Source organism: Eurosta solidaginis, chromosome 1, assembly GCF_040869045.1.
Source record: "Eurosta solidaginis isolate ZX-2024a chromosome 1, ASM4086904v1, whole genome shotgun sequence".
NCBI lineage: Eukaryota > Metazoa > Arthropoda > Insecta > Diptera > Tephritidae > Eurosta > Eurosta solidaginis.
The window spans coordinates 279,439,377-279,467,156 of NC_090319.1; the positions used below are offsets into that span (position 1 = coordinate 279,439,377).

Here is a 27,780-nt window from a genome sequence, read left to right on the forward strand (position 1 = left end):
TTCTTTTTAACTCTCTCTTAAGTTTGTGCATTCCTTTCAAAAAATATTTCCTTTTGAATAGGAAAAGGGTCACCATTACCTAAAAATTCAGCATTTCTTGCATAGCACCAGGTGACTTGGTTCAAAAGTTAGAGTTTAAGAGTGCAATATTTTTTCAAGATAATAAAACTCCACAAGTTTCTCTTCAAAATAAGCGGATGCCTTTGCATAAATTTGACAGTTGTTTGCTGTTGAAAATAAATATTAATTACTTGAAACCAACAGTTTCTCTTCTGTTGAAATTACTAAATGTGATCTCTTGCGATTGCTCGAAATCTAAGTTGTCAAACCGGAGCACTTTGCTAAATCCAACACAAAAGCCGGCTAAGAAAACCGAAACGTCTGAAAGTCCTACCCTTACATAAATAAATTTGAACTTCCACTACATTTTACTTACATCTTCAAAAGTTAATACCATTTTCCATTTCATTAACTTTTCTGTTGTTGATGCATCCGCTTTATCTTCTATCGGAGTACCATGACCCAATATATTGGGTTCTTCATTTTCCGGAAATTGATGTGTGTCTGCAGCATGTTTGAGGCCTTCAAGCTACAATATATGGGAGAGAGAAAAAATTATTTATACTAAAGATGTGATTATACAGACAAATGTTGCGAAAGAATTGCATAAATAAATACAAATTTGCAGTTTAAAAATAGCACTCAAATTTTCTAAATAAACAATTTCGTGTGATATGCACACGTAATTGTTGCTCATCTACTTATATATGTGCGTATGTACATTAGACCGTGTCACTATACAAGTTGTAAATGTGCTCTCCGGACTCGAATATTTACTTAATTTTATCGACGTTTTCCTAAAACCGACACTCTTTATTCGAGCCATATATCAAAAATAGTGAAGGAATATAATCAACTATCGTTAGTATGTCAATTTTTGGGTAAATAAATTACTATTATTTAACAGTGTAATACCAGGCTCGGTGCCTCGGGGCAGCTTGAGCGCCGAACATATGGCTCTGGCTTTATCTATCGACCTGCCTCTCCTCTATCTAACCCTCTTGCTTTCTTATACCGTCACCACTCTTCATTTTCTGGCTTACCTTAATCGGCTTTTTCAATTACCCTATTCCTTCCCCTCTTCCGTAAATCTTCCCGCTTTTCATTTTACTTTTCCCGCTTAGCTCTTATCCAAGTCTAACTTTCACTATTACTCTTTATCTCATCGTTCTTCCATCACTCTTATTCTTACTTTTACTCTCACTCTTACTCCTTTTCTTTTTACTTTTCCGACTTCTCTCCAACTTCCTCTACTTTTCCTTCCCATTTCCTCTGTTTTTTCTTCTCTTTCATTTCATGTCGCCGTCTCTAATGTGAAGATACATATATCGAGTTTGGCTTTTTTCGCACATTACATTACTAAGGTAGTAAAGAAGTAGCAAATTAGTACCAAACACTTTTCCTCCCTACTACTTTAAAATGCATAACCAGACTATGAAAGCCGTCAAATTTTTGTTGTTGTACACTACTGTTGTCACCTGTCTAGTTTTATTGCGTCATGGTGCCTGGTTATAAAAAAGAAAATTAAGTAAAGGAAAAATAGTTTCCAGAGCATATTGACTGCTGAGTGGAAATCACCCACCACGGCTATCGTTTTGAAAACGACCCATCTCAGAAAACTTTTGAATAACGCCCTTTTTCTGAATATGTTTTAAAAACGTCCTATCCCAGGATTTCAATACATTTTGGCGTTAGCTGGGGTGTTTATAATTCTGAGATAGGTCGTTCGTCAACCGAATTCTAGGATAAGGCGCTTTTAAAATAAATTCTAAGATCGGACGTTAATCAAAAGTTTTCTGAGATAGCGCATTTTTGAAACAGAACCCGAATTATATCGAGACCATTTTCGTTTCTGTTCGGGATCATGTAGGGAAAATTTTAAGACTAGTTATTCGATATTATTTCCGAACTTTTGAGAAACATTTGGGAATCAGTTTTATTCCTTGCCATTCTTTACTAGATCTTGTTATATTTCGTTATGTTCTATTTTATTATGCAGTTTTACATTGTGCTTTTTAGGCCATCCCACCTACACAAGGTTGCTTTAATTTTGTTATGTCATATTTAGGTATGTTTGATATTCTTTAATTTCTATATCGTCTTTATAAATTAAATGAAAGCCATACATCATTTGTTTTTCAAAAATTGGTATCTATCCTATATATGTACATATGTATGTACGTAGAAAAATATTTGTGATAAATTGTTTGCTAATTATTATTATTTTAGTTTTGCTTATATCTGCAATATTGTTAACAACAACTAATGTTTTAAATAGAAATGTGTAAATATGTAAACATACTATAAAAACACTTGCAAATATTTAATAGAATGCAGACTTAATTATAAAAAAAATATTTTTAACAAAAACAACATCAAATGCAACTTAAGATCTATGATCATACAGTCATCTTAAGGTGAGGCTAATGAAATATTGATTTATAAATTTTTATGTACATATGTAAGTACATACCTACTTAATTAAAAATAACTAAAGTTATAACGTCATTTAAAAAATCTTTTATAAGAAACCCCCGAGTTAAGTATATAAATAGTTTTATGCATATGTATGTATGCATTATAAACATTCGACTATTTAAACAACTAGAATACACAATAAAATGAATTGTTGATGATTTGTTTACATTTCATAAAATTGCATCCGCCTCTCATTGTGTCGTATAATGACGTATTTGCGTATTTGTCAATTGTGAAGTGTCGCTTATTTATTATGCAATACAGTAACAGCCATAAATCATATGCGTCAGGCCAATATGTAATCATGCACTAAAGTAAGTTCATGCAACCCCATAGAAAAAACTTCAACATAGTTAATATTGTAACGAATTTACTGCAAATCCTCTTATTTGCCTTTTGCTAAGTTCGAATCACTAAACTGTTGAATAAATAACTCCAATATTAAATAATGGAAAAATGGCCTTTATTAAAGTACTTCACAATAACACTTATACTTTGCCACTAGCTTGCTTAATAACCAAACTGACTGATAGCTTAACTGAAACTGATATATTGGCCGACAGATAGCGTGCTTAACTGAAACTGCTCTAGCGCCTCTACCGCTGGTGCTTTTATACTCTGTGATTTCCTCGTGGCATCTTCTAGGTGCTTCCTGAATTTACTTAATTGCCGCCATATAATTATAACTACAGATGCACGTATATAGCTTCTCATATGCGTGTATTTTTGAGCGACACTTCCACAATTACAATTGCATACTTTTGAGAGCATCTCAGATAAGATATCTGCATGTGTTTGTGCATCTCTTCTCTGCTGCGTGTACGTACATATGTGTAGACATAATGATTTAATCGTTTACGTACATACAAGTGTAGCAGCTTGCTTCATTGTTGTTGTGGCTTTATTTACTTAGTATCAGATTAGTGATGGGAGTGTCACTAATATTCGTCACAATATCATTCAAATATGAAAATATGATCGTTCCAATATCACAAGTAATTGTTTTTAAGTATATTAGTTTTTGAGGAACAAGAAGATACCTATTAAGGTAATTCGGAAGTTGAAGAATTTTCGCTAAGAAGGACCTAGACGGAGCCACGCTACCACCACACCACGACGGAAGCCATCTCTCGTGATATAATAGTAGTAAATCCATTTTCATCACTTCAATTGCCCTTAAGATTGTGGGGATTTTCAAACACCTAAATGTTTATATATTTTCAAGAAAGGAATATATTCAAAAGCGGATGTAGCAAAAATGAAAAATAGCAATAACGACTCAAAAACTATTTTATTTAAATAATATTAGATAAAGTGCTGAAATAGTACTGAAATGGTCCCAACAAAAGTCCTGAAAAAATTTAGAAGTTTTAACGAAAACAACTCCGAAACAAACATTCCGTGACTTGCGATGGCTTTCGCAAATAAAATTATACGAAAGAGCCGAATTTAAACGTTTTGTTTTGGCTTTAAAACTATGAATTGTAAATTAAGGTGGTCCTACAATCTCACCACGGCGTAAAATAATACAGAATAATTTTGGTCCCAATTGGAAAGGATTAAAAGGGGTCAACATTATGATGACTTAAAAAATTAATATATAATTTCGGTTATTTTATATAAGAGCTATTTGGCCGGTGCACAGTGTTTCGTGTAGAACAAGCTAGCTGGACAAAAACAAAGTTCTTATTCCAAGAAAAGTGTAATGAGAAATGAAAGAAAACAAACAAAATAACGGGATTTTTGCTTTTTTTTTGATATTTTTGCTCATATATATTGATTAATTGAAGTAAGAAGGCAGGAGTGGCCGTAAAATGCATTGATTAATTTGCAAAATTCTTGTTGAATATTAAGATTCATATTTCTTTTAAGTGAACACTTTTACATAATTTTTTTGATGGATTCTAAGCTCGAAGGTAAGTAAAATTTTTTAATAGTAATGCTTTCACAATAAGAGTATTTTCAATATATTTAACATTCCGTTATTAAGAAGAAAAGGTATTTTTTCCCTATATTTTTAAATTTAGGGACAAAAAAGTTACATAAATCCGCGGACATCCGGGCTTAATTTTATATATGTTATAGTCGCAAGTATTCTCTAATAGTCGAAAGAAAAAACCATTGCGAATTCTTTGCACATCTATTTTTAATTTTTTTATACTCAGTTGAGCAGAGCTCACAGAGTATATTAAGTTTGATTGGATAACGGTTGGTTGTACATATATAAAGGAATCGAGATAGATATAGACTTCCATATATCAAAATAATCAGGATCGAAAAAAAATTTGATTGAGCCATGTCCGTCCGTCCGTCCGTTAACACGATAACTTGAGTAAATTTTGAGCTATCTTGATGAAATTTGGTATGTAGATTCCTGGGCACTCATCTCAGATCGCTATTTAAAATGAACGATATCGGACTATAACGACGCCCACTTTTTCGATATCGAAAATTTCGAAAAACCGAAAAAATGCGATAATTCATTGCCAAAGGCAATTAAAGCGATGAAACTTGGCAGATGGGTTGACGTTATGACGCAGAATAGAAAATTAGTAAGATTTTGGACAATGGGCGTGGCACCGCCCACTTTTACAAGAAGGTAATTTAAAAGTTTTGCAAGCTGTAATTTGGCAGTCGTTGAAGATATCATGATGAAATTTGGCAGGAACGCTGCTACTATTATTATATATGTGCTAAATAAAAATTAGCAAAATTGGATGAAGAACACGCCCACTTTTTAAAAAAAAAAATTTTTTAATTCAAATTTTAACAAAAAATTTAATATCTTTGCTGTATATAAGTAAATTAAGTCAAAATTCAACTCCTGTAATGATATGATGCAACAAAATACAAAAATAAAAGAAAATTTCAAAATGGGCGTGGCTCCCGCCATTTTCATTTAGTTTGTCTAGAATTCTTTTAATGCCATAAGTCGAACAAAAATTTACCAATCCTTCTCAAATTTGGTAGGTACATAGATTCTATGACGGTAACTGTTCTCTGTGAAAATGGCCGAAATCGGTGGAAGTCACGCCCAGTTTTTATACACAGTCCACCGTCTGTCCTTCCTCTTGGCCGCTAACACAATAACTTGAGCAAAAACCGATATATCTTTACTAAACTTAGCCCACCTACTTATCTGAACTCACTTTATCTCGGTATAAAAAATAGCCGAAATCCGACCATAACCACGCCCACTTTATCGATATCGAAAATTACGAAAAATGAAAAAAATGCCATAATTCTATACCAAATACGAAAAAAAGGATGAAACATGGTAACTGGATTGGTTTATTGACGCAAAATATAACTTTGGAAAAAATTTTGTAAAATGGGTGTGACACCTACCATATTAAGTAGTAGAAAATGAAAAAGTTCTACAAGGCAAAATCAACAGCCCTTGGAATCTTGGCAGGAATACTGTTAGTGGTATTGCATATATAAATAAATTAGCAGTACCCGACAGATGATTTTCTGGATCACCTGGTCCACATTTTGGTCGATATCGCGAGAACACCTTCACATATACATCTAAGGGCCACTCGCTTTTAAAACCCTCATTAATACCTTTAATTTTATATCCATATCGTACAAACACATTCTAGAGTCACCCCTGGCCCACCCTAATGGCGATATCTCGAAAAGGCGTCCACCTATAGACCTAATGCCCACTCCCTCTTAAAATGCTCAGTAACACCTTTCGTTTGATACCCATATCGTACAAACATTCTAGAGTCACCTCTGGCCCACCCTAATGGCGATATCTCGAAAAGGCGTCCACCTATAGACCTAATGTCCACTCCCTCTTAAAATGCTCAGTAACACCTTTCGTTTGATACCCATATCGTACAAACATTCTAGAGTCACCCCTGGCCCACCCTATTGGCGATGTCTCGAAAAGGCCACCTATAGACCTAATGCCCACTCCCTCTTAAAATGCTCAGTAACACATTTCGTTTGATACCCATATCGTACAAACATTCTAGAGTCCCCCTGGCCCACCCTAATGGCGATATCTCGAAAAGGCGTCCGTCCACCTATAGACCTAATGCCCACTCCCTCTTAAAATGCTCAGTCACACCTTTCGTTTGATACCCATATCGTACAAACATTCTAGAGTCACCCTTGGTCCACCTTTATGGCGATATCTCGAAAAGGCGTCCACCTATAGACCTAATGCCCACTCCCTCTTAAAATGCTCAGTAACACCTTTCGTTTGATACCCATATCGTACAAACATTCTAGAGTCACCCTTGGTCCACCTTTATGGCGATATCTCGAAAAGGCGTCCACATATAGAACTAAGGATTACTCCCTTTTAAAATACTCATTACCACCTTTCATTTGATACCCATATCGTACAAACACATTCTAGAGTCACCCCTGGCCCACCCTAATGGCGATATCTCGAAAAGGCGTCCACCTATAGACCTAATGCCCACTCCCTCTTAAAATGCTCAGTAACACCTTTCGTTTGATACCCATATCGCACAAACATTATAGAGTCACCCCTGGCCCACACTAATGGCGATATCTCGAAAAGACGTCCACCTATAGACCTAATGCCCACTCCCTCTTAAAATGCTCAGTAACACCTTTCGTTTGATACCCATATCGTACAAACACATTCTAGAGTCACCCCTGGCCCACCCTAATGACGATATCTCGAAAAGGCGTCCACTTATAGACCTAATGCCCACTCCCTCTTAAAATGCTCAGTAACACCTTTCGTTTGATACCCATATCGTACAAACATTCTAGAGTCACCCTTGGTCCACCTTTATGGCGATATATCGAAAAGGCGTCCACCTATAGAACTAAGGATTACTCCCTTTTAAGATACTCATTACCATCTTTCATTTGATACCCATATCATACAAACAAATTCTAGAGTCACCCCTGGCCCACCCTAATGGCGACATTTCGAAAAGGCGTCCACCTATAGACCTATTGCCCACTCCCTCTTAAAATGCTCAGTAACACTTTTCGTTTTATACCCATATCGTACAAACATTCTAGAGTCACCCCTGGCCCACCCTAATAGCAATATCTCGAAAAGGCGTCCACCTATAGACCTAATGCCCACTCCCTCTTAAAATGCTCAGTAACACCTTTCATTTGATTCCCATATCGTACAAACACATTCTAGAGACACCCCTGGTCCACCTTTATGGCGATATCTCGAAACGGCGGCCACCTATGGACTAAGGATCACTCCTTTTCAAAATACTCATTAACAGCTTTCCTTTGATACCCATATCGTACAAACATATTCTAGAGTCACCCCTGGTCCACCTTTATGGCGATTTCTCGAAAAGGCGTTCACCTATAGAACTAAAGCCCATTCCCTTTTAATATACTCATTACCACCTTTCATTTGATACCCATATCCTACAAACACATTCTAGAGTCACCCCTGGTCCACCTTAATGGCGATATCTCGAAAGGGCGTCCACCGATAGACCTAAGGCCCACTCCCTCTTAAAATGCTCAGTAACACCTTTCATTTGATACCCATATCGTACAAACAAATTCTAGAGTCAGCCCTGGTCCACCTTTATGGCGATATTCCTAAATGGCGTCCATCCATAGAACTATGGCCTACTCTCTCTTAAAATACTCTTTAATACCTTCCATTTGATACACATGTCATACAACCACATTCCAAGGTTACCCTAGGTTCATTTTCCTACATGGTGATTTTCCTTATTTTGTCTCCATAGCTCTCAACTGAGTATGTAATGTTCGGTTACACCCGAACTTAGCCTTCCTTACTTGTTTTTTTTGTAGATTTAGTTATCTCTACATATCAAATAGGATGTATGTACGTACCAGCTCCGACGAGATATTTTAACCTTTAAAGCTGATCTACAAACGGCAAAACCAATTCCCTGGTACAGGGAACAAACACGTAGCCATAAAACATACAAAAATAAACGCGCAAGGTCAACAAGATCACACCAAAAGCAAAAAGGCGAAGATCATTGACTTCAACCTGCCACAACCTACCGCACCAGTCACCAAGGCATAAAAACAGGTACATACAATGGATTGATGAAGATAGACCAAAACCAGGTTTCGGCAATACCAATGACGGCAACACTGCTCGTAGGTTTTTCGAAAATTCTGAGGCTAGTGCTGAGATTACGGGATTGGATGTAACGCTCATCAAAAGATTCGACACTCTCCTTCGCGCATTTGCATCTGGGTTCAATATAAATATCCAAAAATTTTAAAAATTTGCGGTCGAGACTAAAAAACTATACATAGATCTTTATCCATGGTTTAATATGCCTGTTACATTTCATAAATTCTTAGTGCATAGTACTGATATTATAAAATCAGCACTTTTACCTATTGGTCAACTTTCCGAGGAAGCACAGGAAGCCCGTAACAAAGATTTGAGACGATTCAGGGCTGATAACACACAAAAGCAGTCGCGTGAAGCCACGAATAGAGATCTTATGAATATGTTGCTTATAACATCGGATCCTTTAGTTAACAGTTTTAGGGAGATACCTAAGAAAAAATTTAAAAGTCTGACTTCAGAAGTCTTAAATTTACTGTCCCCCGATAATGTTGAGGAGTCAATAAATACCCCAGTTGTTTCAAGCTTTCACAGTAGTGTTGCTGATGTTCATGACTATTCCACAAGTGACTCATCCAATGAAAGTGATGATAGCGAATAATAACATAATTATAAAAGATAACCTACCCTATAACTTTTTGTTGGATCAGGTTTTATTCAATTTAAATCTATTGTCTTTTCTACTTTGTATGATACTTTACTTTTAAGTTTTTGTAATAAGTAATTTTCACATAATTAATTCAATTATTTACATTATTATTATTATTATTGTAATTCACTTTTACATTCCTGACTGGTACTATAAAATAATTCTGTAAAAAATGTAGTGCCAGGATAAATACTCAAATAAATACAAAATATGTATGTACATATGTACAGTCACTCACATAAATAAGTAGACACCCCTTTTTGGATAATTCTTACAATTTTCGCTTTCGCAAATTTATTTTAACTAATTTCCCATAAGAAAATTTGTCACGATCTATAACAAAAACTAAATTATATTTAAAAATTTCGACGAATTTTCATAAAAAATTTTAATTTTTTTTCCGAATTTTTAGAATTTTTTAGAGTATTGAGATTTGTATTCCATTCAATTTAAGTACAATAAAGTAATATTCTTAAGTCCTTTAAATTTTTTTGGATCTATGTCACTTATTCACATGAGTTACTGTATATGAAATAAGCAAATGTATGCATATGAAGTAAAATTTTGGAAAAAAAAATAAAAAAAGAACATATGGCTGAAAAAAATGACGTAGTTGTAAAAAATGACTGCATATGAAACGGAAAATCTCATAAAATAATTTTGTCCAGCTAGCTTGTTCTACACGAAACACTGTGCGGTGGTTTTTAAGCGAAAAACTAAGTTTTCCTTTATCCTCCTACGCGTTTCGGTACATTTTGTACCTTCCTCAGGGAGATCTGTTTTTATTAATAACATAAAACGATTATTTGCAAAATAAACATTTTACATAACGTTGAGGATTTCACTTACATTACATTCAATTAAATTTAAAATGCATTCTTTTCGTTGCTCATCTCATCAAACTGTGTGCTTTTTGATTGCTGTGAAGTAAGCACAGTTGATATTGTCTACGTCTACTTTGAAGTTCACACAGTCTTTTATTCTTTGTTGTATTCGCAAGCCCTCTAGTGTTAGCCTTTTCTTTTTTTTTGTTTTTCTTTCTATGTCCAATATACGCGCATTCAAAAATCAGCTGAGTGATTGTGTATTGATAGGTGTTGTGTTTTTCGCTTAAAAACCACCGGCCAAATAGCTCTTATATAAAATAACCCAAACATAATAAACATTGGCTCATCAAACAACTGGATAAGTAATATATAATTTGTTTGATTTCCAATATCCAAAAACAATAAAACTTTAGTTAGCGATATCATATCGAATGCTGAGGGGAATATCACCCTATCTCAGATGTCCTTTCCTGTGAATAACGCCTCATTTCAGAACTTCTTTCAAAAACGTCCTATCATAAAACTTGTCTAAAGAACGCCCTATCTGAGCATTTGTTCCAAAAACCCTATATCTGAACTTAAATTCAATATATTTCGACATTAGCTGGGGCGTTAATGATACAACTCCTGAGATAGTGCCTTATTCAACCGAGTTTTAAGGTAAGGAGTTTTCGAAAAAAAATTCTGAAATATGTCGTTTTTGAAGAATATAGGACGTTTACGAACTGTCATCCGAGATAGGCTCATTTTCCAATCAGCCATCGATATATATGTACATTTATGTTCTAATTTGAAAGGGTTAAAGGGTGTCGCACAGCGATTGAGGTTCAGATTTTAATATTTTGAATCTGCATAGAGAATAACTCGACAGCTGATTTACGGGCATGACGTCTCCCACTACCAATATCCAGCTTTTGTTTACGTTAGATGGCACTGGTAAATCAAAGCATGTTTTGGTTAATAGAAATATTTAAGGAAAATTTTGTGAATTTTAGTTATTTATACACTTTCCTACAGGGCTGTATATAGCAATTACTTGATAACAAGTATCTATCTATTGAGCTTTGGAGGCTCGTCGCTGAGCAAAATCTTATCCACCGCCCCCTCTTTTTCAACTCATTTATCTCCAACTGCCATCTTAATGCATACGCACTTACTCATGTATTACCACATAAATTTACAAGTACATACTTATAGCTAAATGCAAAATAGCGTTTATTTACCAGTCAATTATGCAAATTAGTACGCAATACCTTCGGCAGGCTAATGTGACAACACAATTGACATTGAAAAAGGCGACTGCGCGTGCATAACTTAAGCATTAATATTCATATATACGCAAATCCAAATGCACTCGAATATATGGGAAAAAGTTTACGAGCCAATTGTAGTGTGTAATCCATTAAATTTTTGTTTGCATGCATTTATTATCTACTATTCTATGTTTACATTTTAACAATACTTTTGTTCGTGTTGCTGTTTTTTGCACATTTACAAAATATATCATCAATAAAAATTTGGCTAAATGTTCGTTTTATTCTTGTGATATTTTATCGAGGTTGTAATGATCTCTTCATGAATTGATATACATACATACATACATGCATGTTTACATATGCATATGTAGCTATATGTATGTATATACGTGTACATGTTTTAATTATATTGTAACGAATTTACTGAATTCCGCTTAACTGCAAACTTCTGCTAACTCCACTATCCAATAATGCAAAATGGCCTTTATTAAAGTACTTCACAATAACACTACTCTTGCTCGCCAGATAGCGTCTTAATTCAACTGATTGTCGTGCCTCTACATTTGCTGCCTTTCATACTCTGTGATTTCTCGTTCGCATACTTCTAGGCGCTTCCATTTATAGAATTTACTAGTTAGTTATCAGCTATAAAATTACTACGTTTATAGCTTCTCATATGCGCGTGTATATGTGAGCACAATTATAATTGCATACTTTTGGGAGCATCTCAGATAAGATATCTGCATGTGTTTGTGCGTCTCTTCTCCGCTGCGTGTACGTACATATGGGTAGACATAATGATTGGTTTATGGATGTGCATACAAGTCACTGCTTAGCATCGGCTTAGATATGATAGTATCCTTTAGTGTTGCTAATACTCGTCACAATATATAATTTGCAAGCCTTACATGTTGTTTTAAACAGATCAGTTTACAGTGCACGAGAATTTAGCAAGAATTAGAGGAAATGTGCAAACGTAAGCTCACACGATAAAATCAATAAAAGTTAATTCATAGTTACTTGTCTAGTAAGTAGTTAGATATATTATGTGCTATTAATCCAGTGATCTTTGGTATATTTGTACAGTTGTAAGTCACCATGTGGTGGCCGCCGTGGTGTGATGGTAGCGTGCTCCGCCATCCACACCGAAGATTCATGGGTTCACGCCCCGGGAAAAGCAACATCAAAAAAATAAATAAAAATTAAGAAACAAGGGTTTTCAATTAGAAGAGCATTTTTCTAAACGGGGTCGCCCCTCGGCAGTGTTTGGCAAGCACTTCGAGTGTATTTCTGCCATGAAAAGATCTCTGTGAAAACTCATCTGCCTTGCAGATGCCGTTCGGAGTCGGCATAAAAAAACAAGTAGGTCTTGTCCCACCAATTTGTAGAAAAAATTCAAAGGAGCACTACGCAAATTGGAAGAGAAGCTCGGCCTAAAGTCTCTTCGGATGTTATCGCGGCTTATATTTTTATAAATAATATAAATATAGTTTAAGAAAAACCTAAAAAAACACGAGTTTAACTCTCCTTTCCTTCCGCTAGATGGGCCTAACTCTCCTTTGCGCGCCTAGCCTAGAGATTTGCAAACAGGCATACATACAAGTGAAGCTAATATAAGTATATAATAATAATAAAAAGTCTAACTGGCTGGTTGGTACATACGAAAGGGTTAACAAAATATGCGCCTTCAAGAGACCTGTTTGGTTTGAACTATAACTGATAATATGTAAGTACCTGGGCGACCGAGCTTTGCTCGGCATCGTTTCGTTGTGCTGGCAACGTTCCTAGAGTATCTTCGAGTATCTTTTTTTTTACTTTCGAATAAGTGGCAGCCCTACTCAAAAATGTCCCTATTGTAATACGGAGTGAAATAAATTTCGTTTGATACCCACATCAGATGTCTCATGCAATTTTTGATTTAATTTCCAATAGGTGGCAACCCTAAATGGCAACCCTACTCAAAAATGTCCCTATTGTAATGCGGAGTGAAATACCTTTCGTTTTATACCCATATCGGCATATGTCATGCAATTTTTTTTAAATTTCGAATAGGTGGCAACCTTGTGAAACATTCTGAGTGGCAACACCTAGGTAGAAAGTCATAGGGCTTAAGTGCAGAATACATACATTTGTCAAATTAAAAACATTTATATGAGTATCGGTAGTGGTGTTTATTGTGAGTTCAACCGTATAATTTTTTTTTTTGGTGCAAATAACAACTATAGGGGTAATTCCACGTCAAAAGGTAAATTTTACAGTTTTTTAAACAAAATATCTTTGAAACTATTGAGTCAATCTTGAAAATTGCAATGTGTTTAGATAGGTAATAAAACAAGGTTTTGTTTGATATATAAAACATCTATATTGAGAGAAATTTCTATAATAAAATTATGTTTTTATGGGAAAATGATTGCTAACTTATCATAAATCGAATAATAATAAGTCGAAAAAATGTGTTATTGACAAAATACTTTAATACCATCGTGTTGAAGATAATTTCATTACCTTTAATTTGGTATATATATCTTTATATTAGAAGGTATAACTTGATTATTTAGGGGCGAAAAACAAAGAAGGTGTCATATGAGTTCAATTATTTTTATCGATGTAGGTATAAATATGATGTTATTTATGTATGTATAGGTTTATGCATTGTATTAATTAACTGCAAAAATAATGTATAACATAGCCAATTTTGTATGGCTAAAATATATGTCAAAGGTAAACTATTTAAAATTATGCATTCGTGAACGAACTGATATTACCTTATAACTCTTATGTTTATTGTTATGTTAGCCGATCCAACACCGGCTGCGCCATGGACAGTAATTCTGGGTAGAACACCTTTCACGAATGCAAAAAAAAGCGTTTTCAAATTTTTGGTAAATAACGACTAGAAAAGTTAAAGATATATATACATCAGATGAAAGGTATTTTTATAAGTTATTTTTCGATTTTTTAATTTTTGAAATCCATCCACTAGTTTCGGAGGTATTTTGATTTGAAAAATTCATAATTTCGCCTTTTGACATGGAATTACGTCAAAACCTTTCATTTGCACCAAAAAAGAAATATAGCGTTGGAATCAGCATAAAAATCTCTATAAAGTCCGATTTTTTATAATATTTTTTTTTTGACAAATGTATGTATTCTGCACTTGTTCCAGTCTTAGAAGGTGATACATTATCTCTGTGCCAAATTTCATTTAAATCGGTTGAGCCGTTCCCGAGATCGTTCGGCTATACAAACAAACAAGAATTGCTCGTTTAAAGTTATAAGATAATAATACATTCCGGTCTTGTCTTTACGTGTGAGTGGACGTGCGGTGTCATCCTCGACTCAACGTCAATTTTTTCGGGCTTTTCTGCGTTGAGTGGAAAAGTAAAATAGGCCTCAAGGTTGGCTGCTTTGCTTCCCTCGGGCATTTTGGCGGAGTTAGGAGATGCAATGCCTCCCTGACCTGGAGTTAGGGCGGTTTTACGTACTCCTAACAGGAATCAGTGACATTTGGAAACTGGCGTGGTGCCAATGAAAAACCTAACCTTATGTTTATATACTAAATAAAATGTAACGGGATATTGTAACATAAACTAACGGAATATCTGGCGTGACGCCATAAAAATCAAACGTGTTTTATATACGAACGGGACTTTTACCCGTAACGGGATAGTGGAAAAAACATGGCAACCAGCCATATATTAGATTTTCAAATATATATTAATAATTTTGTGCCTGGCGTGGTGCCATGAAAAAAAAAGCAAAAAATTAACATTTCTGCAAATAACGGAATTGAATAAGTGAATTTAGACAACCTAGCAGTATAAGGGCTCTTTTAAGCACCTTGCCATACGACGCTTACGAATGCAGTGTAAATTAAAACCAAAAAAAAAGATAATAATATCATCTCTTTTTTATATATATTTCTCGTAAACTGGTTGATAAGGTTCGTCAACGAATTTTTTCTCAACATAAAGGAATCGAAAACAGATTTAAAAGATTTCCTGTATCAACATATGAAAGCACTCAAAAATAGGATGTACCGTGGCGTATGAGTGACACACATGGTAACCTAGTTGCCTAATACCCAAACGGAAAATTTGATACGCATCAATTTCAATTTTCAGAGCAAGTTTCAACCCCAATTAAAGTTGATAACATAAAATGTTGCTGTTCATCTTTAAGCGACCAAACTGGCAGGGAATAGCTCTAATCAATTTGAACTCGAAAACCTGGCAATAGAATGTATGGATATTAGAAGTTGATATTTCTGAGCGGTTAAGGTAGGTTAGGTTAGACTGAACTGGTCAGCCAATAAAGACCCCACAAATACTGAATGTGTCCTTGGCCAACTAATCGGCCTTTTCTTTACCTTCTATCCCTTTATGGCCGGAAACCTAGTATAGATGTATGGTCCGGCATGAGCGAAGTTTTTCCAATGCTTCTTTGCATTCCGGAACACTTCTTGATGAGGTACTGTGTGAGAATATTGCTTAATCGCCGCCTGACTATAAATATATATATTGACGCGACTGCATCTTAAGCACGCTTCCTCCAAAAGACGCTACAGTAATCTGGCAGGGTGTAAGATCTACTTATGTATTTCTGGATCGGCACAGTAAACAGCAGACACCTCCCGTTAATTAAGAACCATCGAACAATTGATTATAAAATTAAGATCTGAAAAGAAGTGAATCGAATTGTCTTCTATATAAATTATTTTATTTTTATACTCAGCTGAGCAAAGTTTACAGAGTATATTAATTTTTTTGACATAACGTTAGCTTGCAACGGCATAAGCTTATCGAGTTAAACATAAACATCCATAATAATATGTTTCTACGATATCGGTATCAAATTAAAGGTATTAATGAGGGCTTTAAAAGGGAGTGGCCCTTAGTTGTATATGTGAAGGCGTTTTCGAGATATCGACCAAAATGTGGACCAGGGTGATCCATAATATCATCTGTCCGGTACCGCTAATTTATTTATATATATAATACCACGAAAAATATTCCTACCATGATTCCAAGGGCTTTTGATTTCGCCCTGCAAAACTTTTTCATTTTCTTCTACTTAATATGGTAGGTGTCACACCCATTTTACAAAGATTTTTCCAAAGTTATATTTTGCGTCAAAAAACCAATCCAATCACCATGTTTCATCCCTTTGTTCGTATTTGGAACAGAATTATGAAATTTGCATATCGAAAAAGTGGGCGTGGTCATAGTCGGATTTCGCCCATTTTTTATACCAAGATAAAGTTCAGATAAGTACGTGAACTAAGTTTAGTAAAGATATATCGATTTTTGCTCAATTTATCGTGTTAGCGGCCAAGAGGAAGGACAGACGGTCGACTGTGTATAAAAACTGGGCGTGGCTTCAACCGATTTCGCCCATTTTCACAGAAAACAGTAACCGGCATAGAAGCTTAGCCCTTACCAAATTTCACAAGGATTGGTAAATTTGTGTTCGACTTATGGCATTAAAAGTATTCTAGACAAATTTAATGAAAAAGAGCCACGCCCATTTTGAAAATTTCTTTTATTTTTGTATTTTGTTGCACCATATCATTACTGGAGTTTAATGTTGACATCATTTACCTTTATACTGTAAAGATATTGAATTTTTTGTTAAAATTTGACTTTCAAATTTTTTTTTTTTTTAAGTGGGCATATTCGTTATCCTATTTTGCAAATTTTTATTTAGCACACATATGGTAATAGGAGTAATATCTTCAACGACTACCAAATTACAGCTTGCAAAACTTTTAACTTACCTTCTTTTAAAAGTGGGTGGTGCCACGCCCATTGTCCAAAATTTTACTAATTTTCTATTTTGCGTCATAAGGTCAACACACCTACCAAGTTTCATCGCTTTATCCGTCTTTCGTAATGAATTATCGCACTTTTTCGGTTTTTCGAAATTTTCGATATCGAAAAAGTGGGCATGGTTACATGATTGTAAATAATGCCGCTACAATAACAAAATTGTATGTATAGTTTTGAAAAACAACCCTCTTATTTAAATTTTTGTACAATTTTAAAAAAGGGCATGGAACCACCCTTTTTCTGACAAAATCAACACTTCAAATACTAATAGCCATAAATCAAAAACGGTTTAAGTTGTCATCACGAAACTGCATAAACTCATTACCCTTATTTTGAGGAATTATTCTGGAGAAAAGAACGAAATCGGTAAAGGACCACGCCTACTTTTCTATAAAATGTTTTAAAAATGATCTTAGGCGACTTAAATAGACAATATCATTGCAAATAACATTTTATCAATGCTATTTTACTGGTACAGTGTTTTTATAACAAGAAAATTAATATGTAAGCAATTTTTAAAAATGGTAGCGTCGTACCTCTTTTGACAAAGCATTTTCTCTTGTTTCAGGAGCCATAACTCGAAGACCAGTTGATGTACTTGACAAAATTCGGTACATATATTTTTCTTATAACCTTAAACAACTTTTTAATAAAGAAGAAATATTTTTAATAAAAGAAAAATAAATGTAAGGCGCGATAACCTCCGAAGAGATTTTAGGCCGAGCTTCTCTTCCAATTTGCATCGTGCTCCTTTTTTTATTTCCTACAAATTGGCGGGATGGGGCCTACTCCTTTTATGGTCCGAACGACATCTGCAAGGCAGATGAGTTTTCACTGAAAGCTTGTCATGACAGAAATACACTCGGAGTGCTTGCCAACCACTGCCGAGGGGCGAACCCGATAAGAAAATGTTTCTTCTAATTGAAAAACCTTGTTTCTGAAGGTTTGATGTTGCTTTGCCCGGGGCGTGAACCCAGGATCTTCGGTGTGGTAGTCGTAGCACGCTACCATCACACCACGGCGGCCGCAAATGGGAAAACTGATTCATGACTATGCCCCCTTTTGATAATATTTGAGGGTAAATGAACTAGATGATAAAAGCTCTCAACTGAGTATTTAATGTTAGGTAACACCCTAATTTAGACACCCTTACTTGTTTGATTTGAAAGCAATTGTTTATACCACAATCCTTGTGCTCATAAACTCTACGGCTAGGTGAAGTTGACCTGTCGTGAGGATCTCACATAGACTAAATGAGTTCATGGCGTTGCCAGAAGTTTGCTCTATAAAATAAAATAACTCCGTCATCTTGGCAAATACTAGAAGCTTTTTACGACCTATGCTACTTGCTTCTTCTAGATCTGATACCCGTGCCACTCATAGTAGCTGGAGTCTTAGCCAGGCGAGAGCAGGACAAAGCAAAAAAGATGCTCTATCCTTTCGTCTTCAAACCGCACTTCCAACATCTGCGATTACTAACTAGGCCTTTTTTAAAATCATTTGATGCCAAAAGGCAGTGTCCAATCAGAATACCCATCATTAGTCTCCAGCTCCCTCTTTTCAACGATAAGAGTAACTTTGTTAATCTAAGGTTGTAAGACCGGCACATGATCTTGGAAATTTTGCAGCCCCGCGCTTGGTTCCACGCCCTCCCTGCCTGGACGAACTCCACATCTTGCCCCATTTTAATACCGCCAAATCTGATTGCGACTCCATATTAGAAAAAAATTAGAAAAAAGAATCAAGCTTTCCGGGACAGTGTTATGAAACAAGAACATTTCACCATAATCATCATTAAATGGTGCTTAACCGCCTAGACGATTTTGGTCGTTACGTAACAAGTCACAGCAGCTATCCCTGTTGCACGATACCTGACCCCAACTGGACACACCAAGGGAGATCAAGTAATCTTGCGGAAGCGTCTTCGTTCAGTGATGTTTAGTGATATGTATTCATTTTGACTTATTTTGTAAAAAAAATTACACAATAAAAGTACGCTCCAAACGATTTCTGTCAAATAAAGTGTCAGTTACTGTTAACCGAAGATGTTGAGAACAGCACTTAACTGCGGTAATCTGCCTAATGGCCGCTGTGTGATACACCTTAACTGTCACCAATCGGGACGAAAATTTGTTCAGTGAAAAAGGGTGAGTCCCAAAAAATCATAAATTTTTATTCTTTAAGGACCACTCCAATGAGCATCATTCATACTTTCAGCTCTAAGTTCATAAGTCGGCTGCAATCTTCTTTAACTGCACTTTTTTAATGTTCGTTCAGTTAAGTCGTGCAAAGATACATTTGTGCTTTCAAAAATATGTACATTAGAGTGCTTCGATTTTCTCGCAAAAAAATTAGTACTTTCTTTGTATTGTTGATATTTTTACACCTTTTCTTTTATTATCCTTCTTAACAGAAAAATGTTTGTGCATCACAACCACAAAAATCAGTGTTTACACATTTGTATATATTAACAAGCTTTGGAAGTCGATTATTGCTCGATGATAATATGAGGTGCTAAGAATATTATCCATTTTTCACATCGACTTTTCACTTCATATTTTCAGCGACGCGGTCTTTTGCAGTTCTTTTTATTTCGTATCTATACTGAAAGAAAAAGGCTGGTAAAATCAACCGAAATACGGGTTAATTCAACCGAAATTTCTGTCAATTTTTATCCATTGCAACAAGATGTTGAATAAACTGCGCACAAATCGTTGATTCGTAATTGACCGTTTTAGTAGTCAAATGAGCAAAAAAGGTTGTTGCGACAGCTATGTACGAAAATACCTATGATGCGGCATTTGCAAGGCAGATGAGTTTTCACTGAGATCTTTTTATGGCAGAAATACACTCGGAGTGCTTGTCGAACAGTGCCGAGGGGCGACCACGCTTAGGAAAATTTTCCTTTAATTGAAAAACCTTATTTCTAAAATTTTTATGTTGCTTTGCCCGGGGTGTGAACTCAGGGTCTTCGGTGTGGTAGGCGGAGCACGCTACCATCACACTACGGCGGCCGCCATATACATACGTAAATATGAGCATACATATAGTACACAGCATACATAACTACAAAGTAGAGAGCGCAGTGAGCGTAAAATTCTCTTTGAAATTTGCTCATGTATTGACTGTTGATCGCTGTTGAAATGACCAGTGAGATCACTTGTGTTAACAAAAAAATCAATTGGATTGATTAGGAATCTGTCAATTTTACAGAATTTTGTTAACTTAATAGCGACAATTTCTCTTCTGTTGAAATGACTAAACTAATTTGTTAGCTTGACAAAGAACTCGGTCGAATTAACCATAATTCGATCAATTTCACTGAATCTCCATTAAGTCAAGAACAACAGAACCAATTTGTTGATTTTACTAGCACCATTTCTTTCAGTGTTATTGCTTTGAAGTCTACAAAAAGATAATGCGATAGATATTAGATATACAAGAACTAAAGGCGCACTGATAACGTCCAATCATTTCGTTGACTTGGCCTTCAGTCTATTGGACAACAGGTAAGATAGAACATTATACGCGATATTAAGCACGCTCATTCCGCACTAACTAATGCGCTGGTTTGGGCGATCACCTTTCTTGTGGATTATATGTCCCAACGGGTTAGGGGACCTAGAACGAACCCGCAGCAAAACATGCCTGTCGTAAAGAGCGATTGAAATCTAAATCGTACACAATTTGTGTGGTGGGCTTGACACCTGTTACGTAAAACCCCTACCGATGAAGAAAATGTAATAACGATAAGATCCCCACTTTTTATATCGTTATCTTAATTCACAATGGCACTAGCCAACAAATTTAAAATTTTACAGGAGAAGCAAAATATATATATATATATTTTTTTTTCAAATTCACTATCTGCAGAAACTTGTTATTGGTTCTAGCACTTTCAAATTTTTCCTGGGCGTGCATTTTTGTATATCAATCCAAAATCTGCGAAAAAGCCAGTTTAAAAAAATCTGTTGGTTATAGCCTTTGTGAATTAGGCTAACGATATATAGCCGATAAAAAAAAATATTTTTGGAAGGGCATCCTAATGCACATATTTACATAACATTAAAATATTAAAATATATTTAATTTAAAAAGCCATACCGTATGCGTGTGATCACTGCATGAATTCACATGCTTTCTCGCAACACGCTTCGATTCTCGTGTAGTTGTTGTTGTTGTGATCGTTGTCGCTTCCATCTTTTGCCTGATCTTTAATTTAGATTTAAATTGATTTTTTATTAAATTTAATTAGAAAAACTGAATTTATTATATAATCACATGCCACACTGACTTGAAATATATTTTTTTAGTACGAATTGGAAGAAATTGGACACTGTCCGAAAGTTAATTGTTTATTTATTTAAGCCAAATGAAGCGGAGGCGTCCGATTAAATCACGTTTTCAGAATGCGATTTAATGTTGTATTTATTCGATAAATCTAATGTAGGCATGAAATTACATGCAAAAAAATAAACAAATTTACACTGCATACAGGTTTGTTTTTTTTTTTTTATAGATTTCACAAAAAGTTGTTTTTTCATTTACTACATTTGCTGTTAATGTACTGTTATTCGCATTCTGACAGGTGCACACTAATGTGAACGCCGCCGCTAGCAAATAACGCAACCGCTTTGTTGGTCAATTGAAATTCAACTGATCGTTGGCGATCCCGCTGAGAAGCGCATTGCAAATGTTTTTCATAGTTGCTATGTCGTGCTGCGGCCGACTACGGCTGTCGCGTTGAACTACTGTCCGCCGCTTGTCACTTTATAGAGTACTTTTACAGACGAACGTTTATAGATTTGGTTTATTGCAAAAAGCCATACAAAATATTCACTTTGGCTACACCTCATTCGTCAGGAAGCACACAGATCTCACCGGCGCTGCTTAAGCATGCTCATGCTGCAATGAGAAGTGCAAAGTTACGAAATACTCCTTGAGTAAAATGTATCTTATCAATGCAAATACATATTATGTTAGCTCCAGAGAGATTTAGGAATTTAAGTATGTGAGATACTAGTTCTATGCTGGAGGTGGAAATTTCGGTATGGCTTGTCAGTCTAATGTGGATCCTAATATTTTTGACTCACTGCAAGCTGTTCCTGGTTCTGTAACTGCTACAATGCAATATCGGAATGCAGTCGTGTTGCGACCACTTTCGGAGAACATCGTTATTTATTCGTATAAATAGATGCATCCAGTGTTGGGTTAAAAAGAACTGACCAATCCTTAAGGACCTCACATAAGTTGTATGTTGCCAGAAGAAAAACCTCTGGCCAACGCAGAAAACGTACATAGAACATGCTCAACCGTTTCCCCTGCAGCCCGCATTTCTACATCTGCTCTCAATGGCTAGGCCTAATTTATAAGCATGTGATGCAAGAAGCTATTGCCTTGTAGGTACGCCCAGCAAGAATCTACATTCTTCTCTTTTTAGGGGTAACATTAACCCAGCTAGCAGCCTGATGCAGCCCTCAAAAATCGTCGTCAGTCATTCTATAATCGTTCAACCTGGTGATATAAACATTAAGAGTTTATCGCCCGCCTGTTTTTCTATTATTCACTAAAGCTGGCATGGCTCGCTCTGTAGCCGAAGCCCATGAACTGCTTATCTGCTCTGCCGCATCTTTTTCTATCAATCTTGCTATTTCGTTAGGGCACTTGAGGTCTTTTCCATAGTCATCTTCATGGATGGCTTTATTCAAAGGATTTTCCGATCTACTTGTACATAAGGCTGTCGAACCCTTGCCTAATCTATAAGGTGGAAGTAACAGCGATCACGGGAGTGTACCGGAAACATATCCGGCAAAAGTCCGCATATATCCGTAACACATCTTCTTTTTCATCTTCTTCTTTTACCGATAAGGAGACTCTCATCGTTACTGATCCGGTACGTTCCGGAAAATAGTACCATTAAGGTACTAGCCCGATCATTCCGTTAGCGGAACGTTGAAATTCGTGGTTCAGCCACCCCCGTGAAGATAGCAGCGATGAGAATTACAGTTCACAGTTGCGCATATAAAAACTGTGCTGCCGAACAACTAGCGGGGAACCTGTTTATTTATATGCTTGGAAATACTGACTTCGGTTCATTTCCACAGAGAGCGCTACTACCAGAAGGCAGTTGAACTCACGAGTGAGGTGTTGAAACCAACTTGATAATCAAATTACTTACTTACTTCATTGGCGCTTAACCGTTTAAACGGTTATGGCCGTCCAACAAAGCGCGTCAGTCGCTTCTTCGTTCTGCTAATTGGTCACACTAAGGGAATTTAAATCGTTTTGCTCCTGGTCCTTCCAGCGGAGTGGAGGCCGCCCTCTTCCACTGTTTCCATAGAGACGGGTTCCGATAAAAATACTTTCTTAGCCGGAGCATCGTCTTTCATTCATTCATAATGAAATTAGTATCTTATTAATTTTAATAATCTCTCCTTAGGTCCATTGATTACGGTATGTAGGGTTGAGAGGGATATAGAAAGTGTTAAACACTTCCTTGTTGCTCTGGCCACCCACCACACGTAGGCAATGTCTGAACGAGCACTTTATGGCTGTGTAGTGGATCTTAGTTTTGCTGAAACCGCTATCATTATATGCTGTATTATACCGATTGGAAATTGGTTAGCTTCTTATGGAATTTTTGAGATACGACTTAATGAAATAGCTCAGATACCTACAGGAAATTGGACCTTTTTAAGAAAACCGTCGAGTCGTCAAGTTACGACCTTTGTGTTAGGTTAGGAGGAAAGCAAGATTTTCAGGACGTACAGGGTACAAGAGATTCGTGGACATTTGTTTCCAGCAGAGAGGGCACTAGCGTCCTGGATGTTAATTGGGCTCTTTCTCTACAGCAGGGCGGCACAGCAGCCAGTCAAATAGGCGACTCACCCTTTCTGTACGTACAAAGATCGTCTCTTAATTGACAAAATTGTGTTCAAAGTTGGCTCCACAACATATTTCAATGTCATTTTGATGCGAACACAGAAATCCATTATCAGGGCAAATAGCTGTCGTAATTTTAGCTAATAAAATCGGAGTTCGGCTTGAAGTGCAAGAAACTTGAATACTGTATAAGCACGTGCATATCGCACAACCTCATATGAACAGTGATCAAACTCAACTTAACAGCTTATCTAAATAATGCGTAAAATATAATCAAGGTCTCCTTCTGTACTAAAGGAATTCCTTTGTTATCGAATTATTTGCCGGCTAGCAGTGGTGATATCATGGATCAGTTATATGAATCGTTAGGTAATGAGCTTAGGAATTCAATGCTATGCGGAACTTCAAAATTCAATACTTTTGATTTAGCTCCTTTTAGTTATATGTAAGTGTTAGCATCCAATTATAAATATTAAGCAGGTAAAACCTACAAAAACTAAGTATAAGACGTAGTCACATGAAATTGCATACCTTTACAATGATGATCGTTTGAACTTGTAGACTCACGTAGAAACCGGTTTCATTGAACTCTTTCGTGGGCTTTTCAAAATAAAAAAAGAAGCCTTTTAAAGAAGATCACCATATCAGCCCATAAACACGCTGCAGATGCGCATACTTCTTTTGTGTTCGGATTGCAGAATGTGATGTCTACTCACTTATCTTTCTCGTTCCCTGCTGCTCCCCTTTTAGGCATAATTTGCTTTAACAATTTATTGACACATTGTTTGGTCACGGACTGGTTTGGAGTTCCCACACACAGAAAATGTGATTTATAAACAAATATGAATAAACATAACAACCAAACAATCGGGTTTTTAACCTAAGTTTAAATACAAAATGCTCTTAAGTGAAATGAAGGTAAGACCCAAATATTTGTACGGTGGCCTTGACAAAAGTGCGAAGCAGATTTCTGTTTTGGTCATTTTTTTTTACTTTACAAAAAATAATAGTCGGAAGAAAAGCTGTGTGTGGATTAAAAAATTACAATCCAAGAGCTCATGATTCTATTTGTAAAATTCCATTAAAATAGTTGAAAGAAGTCAAAAGTTTCGCCCGGTGTTTTATGGTAGAGCCAAACTCGAGGCAATATGCTCACGGTGGTGTCCTCTGAAGGCTTGATGGTGTGAATAAGTCATCAGATTGTCACACGCCCTCGCTGAGTTTAGACAGGACCGTAAGGCGATGTTTAGTCGGAGATGGGGTATTCGAGAGAGACTGCCCGCAATCAATGATGATGGAATTAGTTAATGTTCATCCACCTGACTATGACGAAGTCAGAATAGCAATAACCACATCGCTGCTAACTGCCTGTAGAGCTATTCAAATGCGGCGGTGCGACGTTGGCAGGACACATGCATCAACTTATGCGCAAAATATGGTCTGACGTTTGGAATCTAAGTATTCTTTGTCCCGTCCAAGCAGAGGATGGAAAACGATTTAAGGGCCAGACTATGTATGACGCCGTAGCACTTTGAGCCGCAGTTACTGGCATTCACATTCACCACTTTATTATAAATTAGGCAATCAGGTTTACTTTCACTCACTGCCTGTAGAGCTATTCAAATGCGGCGGTGCGACGTTGGCAGGACACATGCATCAACTTATGCGCAAAATATGGTCTGACGTTTGGAATCTAAGTATTCTTTGTCCCGTCCAAGCAGAGGATGGAAAACGATTTAAGGGCCAGACTATGTATGACGCCGTAGCACTTTGAGCCGCAGTTACTGGCATTCACATTCACCACTTTATTATAAATTAGGCAATCAGGTTTACTTTCACTCACTGCGGTGAATGAATGCTCTTATATCATACGAATTCTGGTTCACACGAGAAAATACGAATCATTGCCTTATATACATAATATGCCCCTGAATTCCCCTCGTGTTACGAATTGTCGCTAGTTAGCCCAATGAAGGAGCGAGTTACGCGACTTGTTGGACAGACAAAACCATTGAAACTGTTAAACACTAATTTAGTAAGTATCACTTTTGGTGCAGGACCACCACGATATTTTCAAGTGATTTGTTCATCTTAGTCTTCTCTTCCACAAAGTTCGCATTAGGGCTTATTCCCGCTAACAATTTCTTAGACTATACAATAAAGCTATTTGGATTTAGATTAGAGGCAGATTAAAAAAAAATTATTGATAATCGTGAGGGCATAGATCATGCAAATTGTACTTATGAGCATTCTCACTTCCACGTTTCCAACGCACGACACCGGCCAATCCCATATCTGGCTTCACAAAATCTTGAAACCCTATTGGACAAATTTTGTTAAAGAAAGTTATGTTTTGTTGATAAGTGGAATGAAGTGCAAAAGTGCAACATTGATACTTTTCAACAGTTCGCTGTTTAGTTGACATACACGTAAAAGGGGCTATGTTTAAATCAAGGGTTATGTAATACTAGAAAAATATTCTTAATTCACCCTCGACAAGCATATTATGCCACTTTCGAAAATACCATGAAAGAGGGCTTACTTCGAAGATCTTAAGACCAAGCTTCCCTTCCAATTTGAGTCGTGCGCCTATTTTAATTCGTTCAAACAAATTGGCGGGACGAGACTCACATTTTGTATGCCGATTCCGAACACAGCTGCCGATTTGTTTGAGTCATATCGCCCGATATCTCTCCTATCGCCAGTAGCCAAGATGCTTGAAGCCATTTTGCTCCCCTACTTCAAAGCAAATTTGCAGCTAGCTTGTCATCAGCATGGCTTCAGAGAACTCCATAGCACCAACACCGCGCTAAATGCCATCAGCACCCAGATAAATTGCTGTTTAAATCAAAACCCCCACCACAGAATAGTACTCGTTGCGCTAGACCTATCAAAAGCTTTTGATACGGTCAACCATGGCACGTTACTGCAAGACCTGGAAGGGTCTACTCTTCCCCCATGTCTTGAAAGGTAGACCGCAAATTATCTGGGTTGTCGGCAGGCATCGGTGCAATTTAGAAATGAAACATCAAAACTAAGAAGAATTAAACAAGGGGTGCCACAGGTTGGTGTCCTATCCCCACTTCTGTTTAATTTCTACATATCTAAGCTACCTTCGCCACCAGAAGGAGTTACTATCGTTTCCTACGCCGACGACTGCACAATAATGGCCACAGGCCCAGGCCCACAGATCGATGAGCTTTGCAACAGAATAAACGGCCACCTCCCTGATCTCTCCAGTTTTTTCGCCTCGCGAAACCTGGCATTATCACCGACTAAATCCTCCGCGACCTTATTTAGAACATGGACGTCCCAAATGTCGACCATTTTGAACATCCACGTCGGGGGCACTACGCTACCGACTGCCCTACACCCCAAAATCTTGGGTGTGACCTTTGATCAGGATCTACATTTTGGTGAGCATGCAGCCGCAATTGTACCGAAAATCCAGAGCCGTAATATAATCCTCAAATCCCTTGCTGGCAGTACTTGGGGAAAAGACAAAGAAATGCTCATTTCCACATACAAAGCAATTGGCCAGCCGATTGCATGCTACGCGTCCCCTATATGGTCGCCAAGCCTAAAAATTACCCACCAGCCTGGGCATCCCAACAGACATCTGATCATCTGATTGATGAGCCAACACCGCCTAGGGGCTTAAGGAGTCATCTCCGTAAGCATTATGAGGAAATACGGCACCTGAGAACTCAGCC

At 36.6% G+C, this 27,780-nt stretch overlaps 1 protein-coding gene across 1 annotated transcript in view; it reads right to left on the reverse strand.

Annotated features, from left to right (window-relative positions):
- Positions 1-21,825, reverse strand: part of LOC137237372 (progestin and adipoQ receptor family member 3-like) — a 37,851-nt gene extending 16,026 nt beyond the window's left edge. Inside the window, exons 1-3 of the mRNA XM_067760918.1 lie at positions 21,681-21,825; positions 21,290-21,392; positions 437-589 (exon numbers count right to left, since the gene is read on the reverse strand). Coding sequence (XP_067617019.1) covers positions 437-589; positions 21,290-21,385 — 249 coding nt within the window. The 5' untranslated portion in view covers positions 21,386-21,392; positions 21,681-21,825. The remainder of the gene's footprint in view (positions 1-436; positions 590-21,289; positions 21,393-21,680) is intronic.
- Positions 21,826-27,780: the final 5,955 nt, after the last annotated feature.